At 37.1% G+C, this 23,028-nt stretch overlaps 1 protein-coding gene across 9 annotated transcripts in view; it reads right to left on the bottom strand.

Annotated features, from left to right (window-relative positions):
• Positions 1-1,125: 1,125 nt before the first annotated feature.
• LOC147400224 (uncharacterized) overlaps positions 1,126-23,028 on the bottom strand; it is a 29,440-nt gene continuing 7,537 nt past the window's right edge. For 3 of the 9 annotated variants that reach the window (XM_086445836.1, XM_086445841.1, XM_086445844.1), the window contains 12 exons: positions 12,342-12,503; positions 12,040-12,153; positions 11,831-11,938; positions 11,110-11,217; positions 10,902-11,006; positions 10,690-10,797; positions 10,478-10,585; positions 10,265-10,372; positions 10,055-10,162; positions 2,212-2,319; positions 1,884-1,991; positions 1,126-1,765 (listed from right to left, as the gene is read on the bottom strand). In XM_086445836.1, the coding sequence (XP_086301962.1) occupies positions 1,325-1,765; positions 1,884-1,991; positions 2,212-2,319; positions 10,055-10,162; positions 10,265-10,372; positions 10,478-10,585; positions 10,690-10,797; positions 10,902-11,006; positions 11,110-11,217; positions 11,831-11,938; positions 12,040-12,153; positions 12,342-12,503 (1,686 nt within the window). In that variant the 3' untranslated portion in view covers positions 1,126-1,324. The remainder of the gene's footprint in view (positions 1,766-1,883; positions 1,992-2,211; positions 2,320-10,054; positions 10,163-10,264; positions 10,373-10,477; positions 10,586-10,689; positions 10,798-10,901; positions 11,007-11,109; positions 11,218-11,830; positions 11,939-12,039; positions 12,154-12,341; positions 12,504-23,028) is intronic. The other 6 variants (XM_086445838.1, XM_086445839.1, XM_086445840.1 and 3 more) reach the window with 6 other exon arrangements.

The following is a 23,028-nucleotide window of genomic DNA, read 5'->3' as shown; positions in this document are numbered from 1 at the left end:
ATGATCATACATCAAGGATCTTCGCCGAGCCATACCTTTTTTACATTGATTTAAAATTAAAATCATATAGGAGACATTATAAAGTAATTACTTGAGATAAGTGAGATATTTATACAAGAAATATTTAATACAACTTTGTTTCAAACGCTTCTAAGAATGAAACACTGTTAAGAATAATGGACATTTAATACTAAAGGAACTCAATTTTGCTATTTGATATCAATTTTACATAGAGATGTAGAGAGTGATGAGGATGTGACCCATTAGAGTAGTCCAATTATACTTTAAACAAGTAAATATTGAATAGTTATAAAAAAAAATATTTGTGGCAAAGATGAAAATGTTAGAGATGAATAGATGTGTTACATTAGGAAAGGGGAAAAGAAAAAAAAAAAGGGAATATATTCAAGAAAATTTTGAGGAATATTTCATATATAAGAGATTTTTTATTTTCAAGCCATTTTGGGTTTTTTAACACTTTGCAAAGAAGAGCTCTAAAGGATGAGGAGATGAAAACTAAAACAAAGTAAATAAAATAAAATTAAATAAAACATCTAGACTGAAGATACAATTCATAATAAAACTAAACGACCTACTACGCATCGAAATGGTAATTGGTTTGGAAGAAGCTACAATTTTTTTGATTGAGATGAAGGCCAAGTTTGTGACTCAAAAGAATGCAATAATGAGGTGTTAAATCCAACACTACAACCATTCCTTCAGCATAACAAGAAAGAATTCTAAACCGATATAAATATGAGAAAACAATCATAATACATCAAACCCCAACATTAGTCTAATTCATTATCATATAATGCATTCTTCACATGGGAAGGTATTCTCCAGCTCAAAATTGAACAAGATTAATTTGCAAAATAAAAATCTATGAGAAGTATTTGGATTTTGTTTCATGAGGGCTTCAAGGATCTAAAACATACATATCAATCTATGCATTGAGGCATACATGTTTGACATGCTAAAGAGTATAACCATGCAAACAAAACCAAACTTGAAAAATGTTACAAAATCACACATTGCATGTAAAACATGTATTACAGGTCATTTATTGTTGATTTTTGCAATCAAAGAATCAAAAGATTTTTGGACATGTCAAGCAACAGTACCTGAAACAATAAAATGAGAAGGCTAAAAATAAACATCTAAAACAAAATATTTAGAAGGTTACAACATGTTCTGTGCCCTCTACAAGAAACTAGAAAAACAATTTGAGCTGATAAGAATGCTGAAAATCTTGTATGACAACAACAGTGAGAACAAGTCATTTTTCGTCTTATAATCAGTCAACTTATCCTTGTTACCAATCTTAAGTTCTCCAAAACCCACCGCCACTAGGGTTGCCAAACCATGGTGCCGAATATCCTTGTTGATAAGAATTAGTTGAACCAGGTGAACTGGGAGTTCCAGCAAAATGATTAGGATTTGTCCAAGGAGATTGAGAATTTGAAATATCTCCGCCAGCAGCGAAGGTATAAATTTGGTGAACCTCTTTGGTTGGTGTTGAAGAAGACATCCAAGCATTTGGTAGAGATTTTCTATTTGACAGGTCTCCCATATCACCGGTTATCCACCCATTCCTTTGCTTTAATGTCAATGCAGTCATAAACTCATTTCTTTCATATTGGGTATTTTTCATTTCATGAGTTTTCCTGAGATCATGAGGTAAAGATTGAGATCCCATGGAGTCTCTAGCTTCCTTTGGAAACTGCCAGGCAGGGGTTGACAATTCACCCGTCCTATGTTCACGCTGCAAAAAAACTTAATGGATTATAAACCTCTATGTAACCTAGAAATCGAATAAAGAAAGATCTTGAAGATGATTCAATAGCATCGAAAATCATGTGTAAGCATATGTTGATGTGTACCTTAGCATTTGTCTTGCACGCTCGTTTCAAATGTCCTTCTTCCCCACATTTGTAGCACAAAGTAGCAGTACCAGCACCACTGTTCTGCCTGGGACCCTTTGCAGATGCCTGCATTGATGGACTTTAATAAGAATAGAGTTGACTTATTTGACTTTAAGCCACACAAAAAATGCAAAGCTCGAAATTGATTATTCACCCATCCTACTGTCAGGCTGCAAAAACTTAATGGATTATACACCTCTGTGTAACCTAGAAATCAAATAAAGAAAGATCTTGAAGACGATTCAATGGCATCGAAAATCATGTTTTAGTATATGTTGATGTGTACCTTAGCATTTGTCTGGCACGCTCGTTTCAAATGTCCTTCTTCCCCACATTTGTAGCACAAAGTAGCAGAACCAGCACCACTATTCTGCCTGGGTTCCTCTGCAGATGCCTGCATTGGACTTTAATAAGAATAGAGTTGAATTATTTGACTTTAAGCCACACACAAAAAATGCATAGCTTGAAATTGATTATTCACCCATCCTACCTTCAGGCTGCAAAAACTTAAATGGATTATAAACTCTGGGGTTCAGATGAGTGAACTATAGACCACTTGGTGTAAAACCTAAAAATAGAATCAAGAAAGATCTTGAAGACAATTCAATGACATCGTAAATCATGTTTTGCTGATGTGGACCTTAGCATTTTCCGCGCATGCTCGTGCAAAATGTCCTTCCTCCCCGCATTTGTAGCACAAAGTAGCAGACCACTAGTCTGTTCAGGTATCTTTGCACATCCCTAAGTTGATGGACTTTAATAAGAATAGAATTGATCTATTGATTTTCCAGGGTCGCAACTATCCATTGCAAAAAATTCAGTTATGGGTATTGTAGGAATAAGTAATACATTATTTATGTAGTAGAGATGGATTTATAATATTTAGATGTTGAGGGGGCTATCTGTAATTATTGTTAACTAAATATATAATATAGAGATTAGGGTCACTGATATCACTCATACAGTTGCTGACGCCACCCTGCTAACGTCACCATGCAGATCTGGAGGGCTCAAACCAGGTCATTTTGATTTGGGGATTTCTGGTGATTTTTCCCCAATTTTTTTAAGCTTTTGTGATGATCGTTTGGTAGATCTCCTAAAAAAATAAGAAAAAAATTTGATTCTGCAAAAGTGTGTTGTGCGATCGATTGAGGGCTTCTTGAGCTGCTTTCTTGGTTCGATCTGTCCATATCAAGTTTCCCTAACTAATGAATCAAGTCGTGGGTGATTTGGAGAACAATTGAAGGTGCAAGGAGTTTTTTACTCCATTATATCTACTGTCCCTCCCTAATTTTTCAGTTTTTGTTTCTTTCAATCATTCCTTCTTTACTCCAATCCGGTTGATTGAAACTTGTTCGGGCCAATATGTTGAACATAGTGATTCTGTTGTCAGTGGCTTTAATTCTGGTGTAGCCAGGACTATTTCCATCGTAGGGGATTATGGTTATAACCCTGGGGCTCAGATTACTACTATAAAATTGAATGGTACAAACTTCCTAGAGTGGTCTTAGTCGGTTAAGATGTATATCAGAGGACGAGGCAAACTAGGGTACCAAACTAGTCATATCCGAAAGCCCTATGAGAACGATCTTATATATGAGAGGTGGGAACAGAAAATTTGACTGTGATATCTTGGCTCCTAAATTTAATGCAAGCTCAGTTGAGCAAAAATTCTTTATTCTTGGAGACCGATCGCCAGAACTGGGAAAAAGTGACGAGGACATTCTTAGAAACGGAATATTGCTCGAATTTATCAACTTCAACAGAAAGTTACCAATCTTTGTTAGGGGGAGAAAAGCTTAGCCACTTTTTTGTTATCGATAGCTTAGCCCCTTATTATTCAACTTTACAAGTTCTCTGGGAGGAATTGGATCATTATCAAGTGTTCAAGTGAAAACATGATGATAATGCTAAAGAATTCCAAAAGCTGATGAATCAAAATCGCGTGTTTCAATTCCTTGTCGGGTTTTGCCCTTCTTATGAGTTTGTTCAAATTCATATTTTAGGAAAGGATGTGTATTTATCCAAAGTGAGGAGAATAGGAGTGTCATACAACCTTCTACTGATGTCTCTCCAGCTGCCTTTATATTTTCTTCATCAAATAAAGGAGGATCTGGAAGGAATGACAAAGGGGGAGATGATAAAGATAAGCCACGTTGTGATAATTGTGGGAGATCTAGGCACACCCAAAGTAGTCTAGGGTAGGGATCTGATTGGCATACCAGCCAAGTTCACCAAAGGAAAACAACTCCTCTGAAGCGTCGCACCAGTGCACATGTAGTCAATCAAGAGCATCAACAACCTCTTGGCTCTTCACAGCAGCAAATTTCTACTCCACAAGTGGTTCTTACATCCATTGGTTTTACTTCTCTGCCTGAGTTATCCAATGCCCAAGAGGAAATAGAGCATCTCAACAAATTTCTTACCAAGCTTGAGGGATCAACTAGTACTTCCTCTTTCGCCCAATCAGGTATACGTGCCTCTTCATACTCTGCTTGTTCGTATCCTCACATCCCTCCTGGATTATTGACTCAGGAGCGTCTGATCATGAGCGGTATGTCTTCATTGTTTTCTTCCTATAGTTGTCATCAGGTATGGAAAATGTTAAAATTGCAGACAGATCTTTGTCTAGTGTTTATGGGAAGGGGGTGTCAAGAATGATGATTCCCAATCCTTAAAATCAGTTCATGTTCCAAATAAGCCTATTAATTTGTTTTCTGTAAGTTTTCTTACCAAGTCATTAAACTGTTCTGTCACATCCTTACCTAATCAATACCTTTTTCAGGATTTGGCTTTGGGGAGGATGATCGGTAGTGGTCAAAAAGTAGATGGCCACTATATCTTGGACTCTTCTTCATCGCCTTCAACAACTCTTCAGTATGTTAGTATGCGTCGATGTGGTAATTAAGTTATGGCATGTTCGCCTCGATTATTTGTCTTTTCCATCTTTGAAAGTTTTATTTCCTGAGTTGTTAAAATCTATGTCCGTCCTAAGATGTGTGGGGACCCTCTCTTATTGTGTCCAATGGAGGGTTCCGATACTTTATCTCCTTTGTAGATGATTACAGCAGTCAACAGATATACCTGGACATATCCCATTAATACTAGAGATGAGGTGCCTTTAAGAATAAAGATGTACCACGTGATGGTCAAGACTCAATTTGAAAAAATAGTAAAAATATTCATATTTGATAATGCTCGGAAATTTTACAAGGTGAATTAGAATAATATTTAGCTGAACATGGAATTATCCATCAGAGTATGTATGTACAATTCTCAACAAAATGGAGTAACAGAGCGAAAGAATCGTCATCTTTTGAAAGTTGTGTAACTTGTGATTATATATGCATGTCCCAAAACGCTTTTGGGTTGATGTTTTACTCAAAGCACCACATCTGAATAATCGGATGCCATCCTGAGTTCTCCAATTTCGTTCCTCGTTACAATTGTTGACTCTTGGTCGTTCTACATTTAAATTTCCTTTGTGTCTTTGGGTGTCTATGTTTCATCCATATTCTTGGTCCCAATCAAACAAAATTGAATGCAAAAGCTATTTTGGGCGTTTTTTTGGGTTACACATTAACACAAAAAGAGTATCAGTGTCTTGACCCTTTTACCGGAGAAAGATATGTCATGGTCGATGTTACCTTTTTTGAGTCTTCATCTTTTTTCAATCATCCCTCCTCTCTTCAAGGGGAGCATAGTATGGAAGAGAGTCGGTCTTCATTCATGTCTTCTTTTTCTTTTTTTTCTTTTTTCGATAGAATAGATAAAGAAGAGAACAAAGATACAAAGGGGAAGGTTGAGATGACCCTCCCAAAGGAAAAGAAACAAAAACAACACCAAAAGAACAACAAACTGTTAAGGCATTTTAATGCCACACACGAAATCCCACTGAGACAAAAAATCCTCAAAAAAGACCCCTCTAAACTCTTGAAAGATTTTGCACCAAAAAAATAAGTGCCCGAGAATTGATCTGATCAACTCACGTGCCGATTTCAACTTTCCTTGAAAAGTTCTAGCATTTCTTTCTAACCAAATGCCCCCAAAGGATCATGAATGGCATTAAGATCCAAATTATCTTCTTAGCATGACGAAAGCTCAATCCTATTTGAAGCTATTCCCCAATGATACCTCTAATGGAACCTTGGATATGACATTCCACCCCAAACAAGGAGAAGACATGATCCCATACCATCTTTGCTACCTCGCAATGAACGAGTAAATGGTTAGTGGATTCCTCGTTTGCTAGACACATGCAACACCCGTTAGAACCACAAAAATCTCTTCTCCTAGGAAGATTTTGAGTTCAAATTCTTTCCCAAACTACCGTCCAAACAAAAAAGGCACCCTTGGACCCCAAACCGCAACATGAGGGAAAGTCGACTCTCCTCTTCTACTAAGCTCTATATAAAAGTCCCTAACTGAGAATAAGCCTTTTGTTGTTGGGACCCCACAATCTCACATCATCTACCTGAGCATCTCCTATGACATTATTAAGCGAACCCATCAACTCAAAAACCTCCATCATCTCCCAATCGTTCAAACGCCTCCTAAAACCCAAAGCCCTCCTAAGACCCAAAGCCCTCCTAAGACCCAAATCCCATCTTATAGAACCACTCTCCAAAACCCAAAAGCTTGCAACAGGGTGATTCTTTTTCACGGAAAGCGCATATAACATCGGGAATCTTTCCCTCAAAGGATGTCCCCTAGACCACGTATCCTCCCAAAATCTAATTGTGTCCCCCTTATATGTGATCATTTTCTTGAATTGAGGTAAAACCTTCAAAATACTTTCCACACCCCGCATCCATATGGATTTTTAGCTACACCACTCTCCCAACCCAATCTTCCCCAAATTGTCGCTGTCACCTTCCGCCATAACCCATCTTGTTCCACTCCAAATCTTCATAACTACTTTCCGAGCAAGGCCCCATTGAGGCTCCCAAGCTTCTTGAATCTGAGACCCCCCCCCCCCCCCCCCACTTCTCCACACTTCTAGTAATTGTGAACAATGATAGGTAGGAGACTGGAATGTTGGATAACATGTTCTTAATCAAGGTTAGCCTTCCGCTTTTAAAGAGATAGTTAGCTTGCCACAAGCTCAACCTCGAGACTTTCACTACGACTGGCTCCTAGAAACTCTTGTTCTTATAAGGAGCTCCCAAGGGTAAGCCTAGGTAAGAGTAAGAAAGAACATCCGCATAGCACCCCAATGTCGTTGCCATAAGATCCACTTCCAGCACTTGGCCCATAGAATACACCTTGTTTTTTCTAAAATTTACACGCAATCCAGAAACTCTTTGTTGTTTCCAATTGCAATTCTAGTTGTGTCTTCTCCAGTTCTAGTTGTGTTTTCCCCATCTTCTTTGGCTCCATCAGGAAAGATTGTTGATAAAGGGAAAGAGCTTAAGGTTTAGTCTCGATGACAAAAGGAAATCCACCAAGAGGCTCTCACTAATCACAATAACTAATTGGAATTTGAGGAGCCAAGTACTAGTATTTTTATTCTTAATGTTGTTTATGCTTGTGATCTTAATATTCTTATTGCCTTACGCAAAGGAACACGCTCGTTCACATCACATCCTATTTATCATATCCTTCATTATCTCCTAGCTATCGTGCATTTGTTTCTCCAATTTCTTTTATTCCCATTCCTCAGTGTGTTACAAAGGCCCTTAAGATACTAAAATGGAAAGCAGTGATTCAAGACGAAATGAATGCTCTAGAAAAAAAAAATAACACTCATGAGATGGTGACTTTGCCAAGAGGAAAAAAACTAGAGAAATGTAAATGGGTATTTACTGTAAAACATAGAACTGATGGCACAATTGAAAGGTACAAGGCGAGATAATAGCAAAGAGACCCATGGTATTGGTTACACTGAGACATTTGCTCCAATTGCCAATATGAATACAATCAGAGTTTTGTTATCGTTGAAGGCAAATCTATCTTGGCCTCTTCGTCAGTTAGATATAAAGAATGCGTTCTTGAATAGAGAATTAGAAGAAGTGTATATGCATCCTCCTCAAGATATTGTGCTCCTCGGAGTGAGGAAAATTTTTATAGATTGAGAAAATCTAGATATGGGTTAAAACAGTCTCTCAGATCAAGGTTTAACCGTTTCAGCAAAATAGTTACGCGAGTGGGATACTTTCAATGCCATGCTGATTACACTCTCTTTGTAAAAAAGAGACAGAGTTCATAATTGTTCTTAAGGTTTATGTTGATGACATCATAGTGACAGGAACTTGTCCATAAGAAATACAAAAGTTGAAGTAGTTTCTAACATTAGAGCTTGAGATTAAGGACTTCAAAGATCTCAAGTACTTCCTCGGTATTGAGGTTGCTCGGTCAAAGAAAGGAAAATTTATTTCTCAACGCAAGTATGGGTTGGATCTATTACAGGACACAGGGAAACTTGGAGCCAAGCCAACAAACACTCCTTTTAATCTTATTCATAAACTCAATGGTAATGATGGAGATTTGTTGTCAGATGCTAGCTAGTTCTAGAGACTTGTACGGCGTCTCTTTTATTTGTCCTTAACTTGGCCTAGTTTTGTTTATGGTGTAAGTGTCATAAGCCAGTATATGCACTCTCGTGGAACTGCTCATCGTGAAACTACAGATTGGAAGGCAACTCCTGAGAAGGGAACTCTATTTGCTAATCATGGACATCTTAAGATAGAAGTCTTCAGTGATGCAGATTGGGTTATGGCTAAGGATGATCATAGATCCACAACTTGTTACTGCACATTTGTTGGGGCAACCTTTTTACGTGGAGAAGCAAGAAACAAATTGTTGTTGCATTATCTAGTGTAGAAGTAGAGTATCAAGCAATGGCTCGTGGTGGCACAGATATTCTTTGGCTATGTATCTTAATGGGTGAACTTGGTGTTATAGTAGAAGAGTCTATGAGATTGTATTGTGAAAACAAAACTATTATTAATATCAATGTTTCAAAAGCTAAGGCATCAGGCAAAGCGTTGGAGTCTCTAGTGTCTCAAGGCATAAGCATCATGCGCATGAATTTTTTTTAAATAAATAGTACAAAATATATAAATAATTTAAATTACAAGTAAAAATAAGATGACCAACACATATTTACACATTTATAATACTAAAATTCCAAGTTTCAATCGTCATTCAAATTCAAGTTCTAATTCCCTATAATTAAGAGTCAATAGCCAATACTCAACACTAAGAATTTCCATAATCCACCATTATAATAAATAAATGTAAAAAGTTAATATCCACCACTAAAATATAATTTGAAAACCCAATCACTTCCAATCTTCTTCTTGATTTGACCATGTGGTATCATTTTCTACAACATCCATGACAACCTATTTGGTACCTGGTAGTATTGAAAGTAAAGTGTACAAAAATATTTAAATGAAAATAAAAGTAAATTTAAAAAAGAAAGATTGATTTACAACTAAGGCTTACGCCTCAACAAAAACACTTTGGTCGCCTCACCCTAACGCCTCAACACCCTTTTAGTGCGCCTCACCTTGAGGCATGCAAAAACACTGCTTAATATGACTCTTTCAACATGACAGGACTAAACACATAGAGATAGACAAACACTTCATTCAAGGAAAAGTTGAAACTCAAGTTACGTATTTACCGTATGTGAAGTCAGAGAACCAGTTTAGCTGATATCTTGACCAAGAACCTAGACAATGTTTTATGCCCCGATTGAGGGGAAGTATAGGAATAAGTAAGAAGTCAATTATGTAGTACGGGTTGATTTATAATATTTAGATGTTGACGGGGGTTATTTGTAATTATTGTTAAATAAATATATAAGATAGAGAGAAGGGTCGATTAAACCCTAATCTCTCATCACTTTTGCCCTATTTTTCTCTCCTTTCTTCTTCTACTGATCTACAACCAATATATGTTGACGTGGACCTTAGCATTTGTCGTGCACTCTCGTACAAAATGGCCCTCCTCCCCGCATTTCTAGGACAAAGTAACATACCTAGACCACTAGTCTGCTCAGGTACCTTTGCAAATCCCTCTATTGATGGACTTTAATGAGAATAGAATTGATCTATTAATTTCCAGAATTGTAACCATCCATTGCAAAAAAAAATCAGTCTTAGGCATATGTTAACGTGGACCTTGGCATTTGTCGTGCATGCTCGTGCAAAATGTCCTTCCTCCCCGCATTTGTAACATAAAGTTGCAGGCCCTGGACCACTAGTCTGCTCAGGTACCTTTGCACATCCCTGTGTTTATGGACTTTAATAAGAATAGAGTTGATTTATTGATTTGCCAGAGTTCCGACTATCCAGCAAAAAAATCAGTTTTGGGTATATGTTAACATAAACCTTAGCATTTGACATGCACGCTTGTGCAAAATGTCCTTCCTCCCCACATTTGTAGCACAAAGTAGCAGACCCTGGACCACTAGTTTGCTCGGGTACCTTTGCACATCCCTGCATTGACAGACTTTAATAAGAAAAGAGTTTTTCTATTGATTTTCTGGAGTTGCAACTATCTATTGCAAAAAAATTCAGTTTTAGGTATATGTTGACGTGGACCTTAGCATTTGTCATGCATGCTCGTGCAAAATGTCCTTCCTCCCCGCATTTGTAACATAACGTTGCAGACCCTGGACCACTAGTCTGCCCAGGTACCTTTGCACATCCCTGTGTTTATGGACCTTAATAAGAATAGAGTTGATCTATTGATTTGCATGAGTTGCAACTATCCATTATAAAAAATTCAGTTTTGGGTAAATGTTGAAGTGGACCTTAGAATTTGACATGCATGCTTGTGCAAAATGTCCTTCCTCCCCGCATTTGTAGCACAAAGTAGCAGACCCTGGACCACTAATATGCTCGGGTACTTTTGCACATCCCTGCATTGATGGACTTTAATAAGAAAAGAGTTGATCTATTGATTTTCCAGAGTTGCAACTATCCATTGCAAAAAATTCAGTTTTGGGTATATGTTGACGTGGACCTTGGCAATTGTTGTGCACACTAGCGCAAAATGTCCTTCCTCCCCACATTTGTAGCACAAAGTGGCAGACCCTGGACCACTAGTCTGCTCAGGTACCTCAGATCCCTGCATTGATGGACTTTAATCAGAATAGAGTTGATACATAGATTTTCCAGAATTGCAACTATCCATTGCAAACAATCAGTTTTGGTCATATGTTGACGTGGACCTTAGCATTTGTCGTGCACGCTCGTGCAAAATGTCCTTCCTCCCCGCATTTGTAGCACAAAGTAGCAGACCCCGGACCACTAGTCTGCCCAGCTACCTTTGCACATCCCTGTGTTGAAGGACTTTAATAAAAATAGAGTTGATATTGACTTTAAGCCACACAAAGCATACATAGCTTTAAATTGACAATTCACCCATCCTACCATCAGGCTGCAAAAACATAATGGATTACGAACTCTAGGGTCCGGATGAATAGCCTATATGCCACTCTATGTAACCTAGAACAGAATCAAGAAAGATCTTCAAGACAATTCAATGACATCCAAAAATCATGGGGTAAATGTTGATGTGGACCTCAGCATGTGTTGTGCACACTTGTGCAAATTGTCCTTACTCCCAACATTTGTGGCACAAAGTAGCATACCATGCAACACTGGTCTGGTTACATACCTTTGCAATTCCTTGCATTTATGGATTTTATATAAGAAAAGAGTTGATTTATGTACTCTAAGCCACACAAAACCTACATAGTTTTAAATTGATTATTCACCCATCCTATGATCGGGCTGCAAAAACTTAAGGGATTACGAACTCTAAACCTCCGTATGAGTGAACCATTGACCACTCTATGTAACCTAGAAAAAGAATCAAGAAAGATCTTCAAGACAATTCAATGACATTGAAAAATCATATGTGGGTATATCATATATGTTAATGTGGACCTTAGCATATGTTGTGCAAACTTGTGCAAAATGTCCTTCCTCGCCACATTTGTAGCACAAAGTAGCAGACCCTAAAACACTAGTCTTGCTGCATACCTTTGCACATCCCTGTATTAATGGACTTTAATAAGAATAGAGTTGATTTATCGACTTTAACCCCCATGGAACATTCATAGATTCAATTTGATGAGTGGCAAAAAATGGCTTACCAAGCCAGTATGACCTGATTGTCCACAGTTGTAACAAGAAGCTTGTTCTGGACTGGTATCAAAGTCAATACAACAAAGATGACCAAATCCCTTGCAAAAATAACACTGAATTCCCTGTCCAAGTGACCAAAAAAATGTCATAAATAGAATGTAAATATCATTTTAGTTTTGAGTTTAGACTGTAGGAGAGACCATTCAGGTCTAGACCTCAGAAACCTCTATGCATGGTAAACATAAAAATAAAATAAAAAAGTACTCAAGTAAAATAATTATATAATTTATTTTCGGAAGGTTCTATGGACCTTGAGATCCTCAGGAGCATAGTCATTTGAGCATGAAAACATGTCATGCCCTGAATCTCCACATCTTAGACAGATTTTAGGATCATGAGTGCTCCCTCCATGTTTCTCTGGACAGACTTTTGCCCTGTGGCCTCTTTTTCTGCAGATGAAGCAATATCGTGCCTGAAAAGAATCGAGCAGATACCTTGACAACACATCAAACATAATGTTGAAATTCAACATATTCCACAAAATATGCCAAAATATTTTCATTTCTAAAAGGTCCGACACAAAATTTAACCTACAATTTCCTTTTGTATATATTTTGAAGGAAATAATTGTTCATTTTGGGAAATATTCTGATGAATAATGAATTTCAACCTAAGTAATCAAATCCTAAGTGTAAAAAATGTAATAATTCATTAGAAACTATTTTGATCAATAACAAACTTCTACCAAAATATTCTCTATTGAAAAAATACTCTAAAAATATTGATAAAATTTATGAAGTTATAAATTATTTGGAACTTCATCCCCCTCACCATTTGGGCATGTTGGTCTGTTCTACCAGTTGAGATTGAGTTTAGGTTTTAAAAAACCCGTAAATATATTTTGTAGAGGTTTTCTTATTAATATTTGATGAAGAAGAAAATATTTTTGAGTTCCCTAGAGATTGGATTGGTGTGAAGCCTTACTTTGGTGTGATTCTAAGGTATTTTTTGTTCTCATTAATTTTCTGTTAATCATTGATCTTCTTCCTGGTTTCTTACATTCAACTTGCCTAAATCCTAGTTTCACATCAACCAAACCCTACCCTAGCTGAGATGCATACTGTAGACACCCCATTTTTGCATCTGCCCGATTCAACAAGCCGTCACCCGGTTGTTGTGGATTCCTAATGATGAGAGTAGAATATGTGAAAATTTTCGGATGCTTGTGAGAGACCATCTCCCATTTTTATCCCTTCCCAATCTTCATGATTCCTTCATCTTCTTTATCATCGCACTCAACATAGAAATTAAGCACGCTTAGGATCTCCACACCCTATATTCAATTTAGCAAGTACATATGCTTAAGTTCACCATGCATTTTTTATAATCTAGAGACCTTTCAACGCTAGGAAAATGTGACCTCGAGACTTAGAAACAATCACATTGGAACTGAAATAGCCGCTCGTCAAAATTCAAAAAAATCAACATGCTTAGGGTACCGATTTTTCACATAAAATGACAAATTTCGTCACATGAAACAACGAATTTTCACGAAAACCTTTCACATAAAATGACAGATTTGTTCGCATAAAATCATAAAATCCATATATTAAATTCGAAAAATCGAAACTTAAAGTCGACCAATTAATGCACAAATTATTTTTTAACCAATCAATCTCCGATCCGAGTACTAAAATCGTCAACCGATCTTAATCAAACAGACCATTCTAAGTAATTAAAACCTTAACCAATCTAAAATTCAAATCATTCATCAATCAATCTCAACCCACATTTTTTTAACCAATCATGCAAATCAATTAACACAAAAAATCATAATCCTCTAACCTATCACCAATCAAGAACAAATCCGAGCCAATCCAAAGGGTTAAAAATTGAAATCAAACAAGAAACTTTAAATATCAACCAAACAAAACAAGATAACCCATACAATGGGTCAAAATCGGTAAAGAGAAATTTGTTCCAACCTATGTGAGTCCCATGAGATCATTTTTTTTTTATCGATAAAGATAATTTATTAATAAGAAAAAAGGGGGTCGAGATGACCAACCCAAAACAAAGGGGACCAACCAAACAAAGACAAAACAAAAGAAAGAGTGAAACAAAAGGAGCTCGACCATCGAGTTAAACCCGCTATAACAAACACACCCTGTCCCAACGCACGACAAAGTCTTCAAAGAATACACCCTTGAAATCCTTGTACAGTTTACTCCAAGAAAACATGATCTCCAAAACAGAAAGAATTAATCCTTTCATCGTAGAAACCTTCCCCTCAAAGATACAACGATTGCGTTCTTTCCAGATACCCCAACAAATTGCAAACAGAGTTAGGAACCAAAGAATTCGTTTAGAAAGCAAGAATGAAGCTCCCCAAGCTAACCAAGATTCCAAAACCAACTTGACTGATCGGGGAAAACAACCATTTATCCCGAATAGAGAAATAAAGTGCGACCAGATGTGATGAGCCACCCGACAATGGATGAATAAGTGATCCACCGTTTCGGCCTGGGATCTACACATACAACATTGATTTGGCGAGATGAAACCTCTTCTGATCAGCTGGTCTAGAGTTGCGAGTCTCCCTAAAGCTGCCAACCAAAGGAAAACCGAAATCTTCGGAAGTATCTTGCCACCCAAGACAATAGAGTAAGGAAATGACGTTGTACTACTTGGCGCAATGCTAACATACAACGATTTGACAGTGAACTTCCCATCCCGGGTGCCTTCCCATAGTCTCTGATCTATCGAGGAACTCTGCACATAATTATTCTCCACCATAGCAATAAACCTCCCAAGCATATCCACCTCCCAATCGTTGAAAGTTCTTCTAAACCCAAAATCCCAGTTAAGCACTCCATTTTCCACTCTCTTGAAGACAGAAAAAACTTGCTCCTTCTTCAAAGATAAATTAAAAAGCACCGGAAACGAGTCCTTAAGGGGACCATTCCCACACTACCAATCCTCTCAGAACCTCACCTTAGTCTTAGTCCCAGTCCCAACCTTGCATTTCACTCTGCTCCTAACTGCCGGAAGTCTCCTAAGGATTCCTTTCCAAACACCACACCCCAACGCACCTATCGCTGGGCCACTCTCCCACCCATTCCTACTTACACCATATTTATCCACGATTACTTTCCTCCAAAGACTATCCCCTTCCTCACCGAACCTCCAAAGCCACTTCCCCAACAGAGCAGAGTTCATAGTTCCGAATTTGCGAATACCCAGCCCCCCCATTCTTCTTGGGCAAGCATAACTTACTCCATCGCACCCAATGATGCTTTCTAACACCATCCTTACCATGCCATAAAAAATCACGACATATTCTTTCCAACTGAACTTCCACATATTTGGGCAATGAAAAAAGAGACAGAGTATAAATGGGAATACTAGCCAACGCACTTTTAATGAGGGTAACCTTCCCAACTTTCGTTAAAATCTTCGCTTTCCAAGCACTAAGTCTCTTTCTCATCCTTTCTAACACCGGCTCCCAAATATCATTACTTGTATAGCCCATCCCCAAAGGAAGCCACAAGTAAGTAGATGGAAGCTCCCCTGTCTGAAAACCGATCGATGCCGCCGCTACTTCCAATCCTTCCTCTTCACCAACCGCAAACAACTTACTTTTGCGAAGGTTCACTGGGATACCAGAAATGACCTCAAAACACCCAAGAATGCCGCTTAAGAAACTCAACTGACTTGGAGAGTAATCCAAAAAAATTAAGGTGTCATTTGCAAACTGGAGGTGAGACACAACATGGCCACCCTCCCTAGTGGAAAAACCGGACAGTTCCCCCATATCTGCTGCTTTGGAAAGCATCCTTCCCAAGGCCTCCATGACTATCAAAAAAAGAAAAGGCGACAATGGATCTCCTTGGCGTAGCCCCCTTGAACTTCTAAAATACCCTGTCGAAGATCCGTTGACCAAAATCGAGAACGTGGAAGTTGATATGCATTTAATAACCCATCTCTCGCCACACCCCATCCTCCTTAACAAATACTTCACCAAGTTCCAGTTCACATGATCATACGCTTTCTCTAGATCAACTTTGCAAACTAAACCTGGAATCTTAGCTTTACGATGCGAATCGATACATTCGTTAGCTATAAGAACCCCATCCAAAATCTGTCTCCCTGAAACAAAAGCTCCTTGAGCCGGACCAATGATATCCCTCAACACAATCTTAAACCTGGAGGATAAAATTTTCGAGATAATTTTATAAACTGAGCTCACCAAGTCCCATGAGATCATTGCTCTATTATACATGTTAGAAACTCACCCACGTCCAATAGATGAAATAGAAACAAAAAAAGAGAAAGGAGGTTCAAAATTTCGGTGATTGAAGAAGTTTCTCAACAACAAAAAAAACAGAGGAAATCTATAAAAGAAAAGAGAAAAACAAAAAAAGGGCTCTCACATTCGACTGGCTTCTTTCAATGACTCTCTCTTCTAATACACATGACAGCAAGATGGTTCTCTCTCGTTTGGACAGACACAACAAGGAACAAAACGAATAAAAAAAAAGAAGAAAAAGAAGAAGAGAGAAGGAAAAGAAAGAAGAAAAGAATAAGGAAAGGAGGGACTCACCTTGCCTCCCTTCGTTCAGCCCAGCAAAGACCCCCTCTTCTTCCTTCTTTCACCACAGCCAAATTCACCTCTATTCTCTTCCCTTCCCCACGAAGCAGCAGCCCCACTCAGTTCCAACGCCCATAGCAGCATCCCCCACCCCTTCGGCCTTCTTCTCCTCCTTCTTCCTCACGTTACAGTCCATATCTCTCTCAACCTTCTTCAAGCTCTAACCACCACAGCCTCTTCTCTCATCCATCACTTCATCACTTTCTCTCTTCCCCCTACAGCCCCACCTCAGTTTTCTCTCATGTTCCATCTCCTCCTCACGATCCCATCGCACTCCTTCATCATTGCCTCACAGTTCAGCAGACCCCCTTCTCCCCTTCGTTAAAACAGCCCCCTTCTTTCCTCTCTTCCCACCTCCATAACAGCCCTTCATTCTCCTCTTCCCACACCCAAACAGCCCCTCTTCTTTAACGCCCCAAAACAGCACCTCCTACTTCTTATGTTAGCAGCCACAAATACCCTTCCCTAACCTTCTGTTAGCAGCCCCAAACACCCTCATTCACCTTCAGTTTAGCAGCCCCCACAGCCTCCAAACAACACCTACTCATCTTTGTTTAACAACCCCTTTCTAGCCCTCGGCTTCACCAACCCACGCATCAACCACGACCCCTTTTGAACTCACCACAACTTTCTTCTATAAGACTTTCATTCACAGATTACAGCCACACTTTCTTCTCTTTCGAGCCATTAACAGCAGCACCTCCATCACTCTCGACTTCATGTCCTCTCAAACAACCAAACAATTCTGAAGGATTACCTCTGCAGTAGCCACATCCTACTTATTTGTTTAGCGTAAGTTTATTTTTATTTTCATTATTCTTGTTGACAAGTGCGCATCATGTGCAAATCATTCTACCTTTCACGGTTTGATTCTTGCTCAGTTTTTTAGTATATAAAATCATGTGACATAATTATCTTTGATCTCAATCTAATGGATCGCTCCCTCATGAGATCATGACTGAATTATGCATTTTATCCGATCACGTTTAAGATAATACCACTTCGATAATTATCCTAAGCTTAAGATGATGATATTATTTTATGCTCGGAATAATGACCAGTATTATTTTATACTTGTAGCGATGGTTAATTTGATAATTATTTTACGCTTGAGATGATGTTCAATTTGATAATTGTTTTATGCTTGAGATATTAATCAATTTGGTAATTCCTATATATGTTAGGATTTTCAACCGATTTGGTAATCTTTATGCATGATTTGTTTGGTAATTATCTACACATATTATGATTTTCACCAATTCGGAATTTTTATGTACATGTATTGACATTTTTACTGATTAGGAATTTATTTATGCACGTGATATGATTATTGATACATGTGATTTGATTACCGATTTGGAAATATTGATACATGTGATATGATTACCAATTTGGAAATATTGATGCATATGATATGTTTTACTAATTCAGAAATTTGATGCATGTGATAGAATTATCGATTTGAAAAATTTTATGCATGTGACATGTTCACTGATTTGGAAACTTTATGCATGTGGCATTTACCGATATGGAAGTTTATTGATGCATGTGATATATTTTACCGATTGGAAAATTATTGATACATGTGATATTTTTACCAATTTGAAAATTAATTTACATGCGATGATACGTTTGACAATTTGGAAATAAATTGAAGTGTGATGATGTTCTTACAAATTTGAAAATTTGTTTGTGCATGTGACCTTTATCACATCCATTATGCATGAGGCATGCTAATCGGATTTTTTTCATTTTTCATAAATCTTGCCACGTGACCCCAAGGACTTTGCATGATTCAAGTTTTTTCAAATTTATTCCTTCATTTGTGTGGAATTCGAGGAATTGCGTACTATTTGGAGGAATTTTAGCCTTAGGGTTTATTTGACCGACTTAACATAAAATAATGATGATTGGACCCTAATTGGACTCTAGGCTTTGCCCGTTGACTATAGGATAGTCTTGTATCGTAGTAGAGACCAATCACCTCGATCAGACGGGTTCAACGCGTAACACCTTCCAAAATCCATAACTCAACCCCTTGCTCATTTCTCTTACTCGTGGACCGATCCAGATCCGTTTTGGAGTTATTTTGATTCCTAGACCTAAACTAGGTGGCAACTCCCCATTCCCTAAAATCCTCCAATTTATCATGGGATACTATTTATTTTTAATCATAAAAAGTATCGAAGCGCTTTCATATACACCTAGAACCACCTCAACCGATCCACCCAAAACCCCTATATACACCCCAATCAATCCACCCAAAGCCAATATACACCCCAGCCCAAGGTACTAAATTTCGATTAGTCTAGACATGGAAATATTTTGATCAATGTGGAAATTAAAACAATTTTTGGTAATAATGGAAATGACAGAAATATTGAAGAGATGTTCATTGACCCTCTAGAAAATGATAAAATGAGCATTAAAACACTCATTAAGTCAACAAAATACAATAAACAAACATACGGATTGTGAAAATGAAGAACAACAACATTTTGCTATATATATGTGCAGGTATTGAGAGTCCAACCATGAAAAACAATAGTATTTTACATGAAAATAAGCGTAATGTGTAGCGTTAACTACAACAACTTAATGTGTAAAACATGGGAATGAAGAAACTATTAAGTATTGCATTCATGTGTTATAATATTTCTTATTTGTTTTGAATAAGTATGAAAAAACTGTTGATGTGTCCGATTAATTAAAACATGACCGATTGTGTTAATTGAAATATTTCACAAAATGAAAAGTGTTCTCCACAGAAATAAATGCAAAAAGAAACTGTCTGTTAAATTTCGTTTCGGAACTTGTGGAAATGGAAATATTTCTGTATATTTCATGGAAATATGTCGAAATTTATTACTATGCCCAAGCCTATCCACCCTTAACCATCATACCACCCAGTTGAACCTCTTAAACCTAGCTACATCCTTCAACCAAAATCCCCTAATTCAGCCCCCAATTCATTCTACAACCCTTAACACCCCCTTTTTTAGATTGAGTTGAAATTATGTTGCTGGAATTTATTCATGAAATTGGATTTTGTCCTAACTGAATTCACACCTAATTTCCATTAGATCTAACTATTTGGGTCTAAACCTTTTCTCAATATCCTTGAAAGGATCCTGAGAAATCAAATTGTTATTAGTTTGAAACCCTAGACTAGTGGAAGTAAAAGTCTTCAATTGGAGAACCTCAATTTAATATTTTTGGGTATCCAACATACGGGACTTTTATTTGATCATAAATTAACTTATAATTGCGTATTAGATTCTCTAAAGAATTTGTGGTAGATTTAGCCCTAATGTTATATTTAGAATTGACTCTTGGTAATCGTAGTTGAATCTCATCTCATCATATTAGGTTCATTGCATAGTTTTGCATCAAGTACGTTCATATAAGCACGCACGCACAACTGCCCATGTTCAAACTAGTTGGATATATTAGTAATTTATTCATACATATATAAAAATATAAAATATAAAAATTAATGCATATATATATATATATATATGCGTGTGTGTGTGTGTGCGCGCGCGCGTGCGAGTGCAGGTGCCAGGTGCGAGCTAGCTTAGTTAGTAAAGTCTTTGGGTGATGATACCAAAGACCTGGGTTCAAATCCCACCAGCACCAAGTTACTGAACTCATTAAAAACAGGCTTACGAATCATATATATATATTTAAAAATAAAGCCTGAATGTAATAAAAAATAGTTTGTTCATTTAGGCAAGTGTTCTTTTTACATATACTAAGGACTTCCCTAACATCAAACATTCTCCATCATACAATTGAGATAATAATAATAATAATAAACAAATTTCCTAGAGATCAATACTTTTTGTTTTTCTTTTAAATGTCAGTTTTTCTTGGGAATCCTTAGCAGCATTCTCCATCTCAACTGTTTCTTTAATGGAGAGCCTCAAACGACAATGTTTTCCACGTATTAATGTGCATGTAGTTAATGCAACATTACTATCCTCATCTCCATATAAATATTATTGTTTTTCACTCTCGGGTTCAAATAGTTACATTTCAGTGTAGCAGAACATTATTAATTTTCAACACTACATATGGTTATTTATCGTACTTTGATGATTTAGTAGTGTGTTTTATTTTAGTTTTTGTTTTATCAGTTTTGATGAATATTCCACACATTTCCATCATTTTCCTAAAAGCAGTATTAATTTCCACATTAATTGAAATATTTCCATTTCCAGGATGACTGAAAGACATTAAAATCGAAATTTAATACCTTGACATCAAGTACTTGTGAAAATCCCATTCCTCCAAACTTTGCCGATGATATTCTCAAGAGAAGGGAAAAAATTGATATATTTTTTTCATAGCTAAGTTAATACATCAAATAGATGATGATACACTTGATCGTAAAGATGAAACTCTCAATGTCAAAGTTGTTAGAATCAAGTTGTTTCGTAAAATCATGAGGTTTCAAGTCAAATAAGCATTCAACTTGTTGGATAATAGATTCATGAACATTTATTTTTTCAGGAGTAATAAACTATGAAAATAATATCAAAAAATGTGTCTCTATACATACGTACACACATACATACATAATACATATGTACGTTTACATACATATATTTTTTATTTATTAATTGAATTTTGTTCAAATCAAAAAAATTCTTCTTAAGAGTATGTTTCATTACGCATGGAAAAGGGAGGAAAATGAGATTTTCCATGTGTTTGATTGGCATTTTCAATTTTCACCGTCATCTAAAAGTCCACCAAAAGCTGGATTTCATTTTCCCACCCTAACCACCCCCCACCCCCAAAACAAAAAAAATGAAAAATGAAATCCACCCTTCAAATCCATCCCAAAAAGCCCTAGCTCTTCTTCTTCCTTTTTCCCTTCCCACCACAACAATATTATCATCACCGGCATCGCCACTGTCATCCATCGGAATCATTGCTGCTGTCGAGGCTCTCTCTCTCTCTCTCTCTTCTTCTTCTTCTTCTTCTTCTTCTCTTGATTTTTTTTATTGTTTTCCAGATGCAATCCAACACAAATTTTCTGATTTTCCATGGATTTCAAATTCCATGGAAATTTGATTTCCATGCTTAATACCCTTATTTTACTTTATACATAGGTTGTCAATTCAACATTGGATACTTTTCATTACAAAATGAACAGACCAAAAAAAAACATGGAATGTTTAGTGAAAGAATGTTTAGGCCTATAAAAAGTGGAATATGAATCAAATCTTTCAAAGTAGGATTCCAACCTACGACCAATCAGTTAATAATTACCAATCGTTCACCACAAAGCTATTAAGGAACAATGGGGCATTAGATCTCAAAGGCTCATGGAGTTAAATTCGCATTCTCAACTCGTGACTGCTATGAGTCGAAGCTTCCTTCGAAACTCCCGAAACTCCTTCATAGTGGCTCTATTCCCACCTCATTTCATAGCGGGAGAGTTATCGAAAAGAAGATTCTTTCTACACTTCTTTCTCCCATTCAAAACCGTGCATGAGGTTTTCATCTCACACGACTCCTAAGTGATAAAAAAAAACTCATCTTCTTTCTTTTTTGAATACCTTCCTCATGTATATAAGACAAAATCCATTCGATTTCTAAAAATGATTACTAATCCTTAGGATTAGGAGCAATCAAAAAAGCCAGACCAGCAAGATATCTCTTGGAATACTCAATATGGTGCTACAACAATTGTATCAATTTCCATGTCTTTCCTCCATCAATTAATACTAGCAGAAGCAGATGAAATTCTTATATTTGTTCGATGAAAAATGGAAAACAATATATCAGTAAGGATCCCTATTAGGAATTAGATTTTGCTCTTTGCCCCCTTCACGTAATCCGTAGTACTGCGCTCTCTATGTGTGTTCTCTATGAAGTGCTAGATGAAGACCAGGAATCAGAGGGGTGGAGGAATATTATATGGAGTAGGAATGGTATTCCACGATTTTCCTTAATTGCTTGGTTAGCAATTCGAAGGAAATTATCGACGGTAGAAAATCTTAATAAGAGGGGATTTAAACGAGTTTCTCAGTGTGCATTGTGCTGTAACCATCAAGAGACAAATGATCATCTTTTCTTTAAATGCCTATATACCCGATGGATCTAGAAAAAATGCCTGCAGAAATTTGGAATAACAAGAATTGGTATCGGGACAATCAAGAAGGGAGTGCAGGTTATTAAGAACATGTGGTTTCAGGAAAAATAGATAAATCAAATGTTGAATATAGCGTTCTATGCAGTGATATATTTCTACTGGAAAAAAAGAAGTCAAAGGTTGTTTGCTGAGATGTCCATCCAAAAGGAAGTTGTTTTAAAACAAGTGGAAGAGGCAATGAAG

Source organism: Akebia trifoliata, chromosome 6 (genome assembly GCF_017979445.1).
Source record: "Akebia trifoliata isolate Shusen 1 chromosome 6, ASM1797944v1, whole genome shotgun sequence".
Classification (NCBI taxonomy): Eukaryota; Viridiplantae; Streptophyta; class Magnoliopsida; order Ranunculales; family Lardizabalaceae; genus Akebia; species Akebia trifoliata.
The sequence above is the reverse complement of the archived record's forward strand: the minus strand, read 5'-3'. Positions and strand labels throughout refer to the sequence as shown.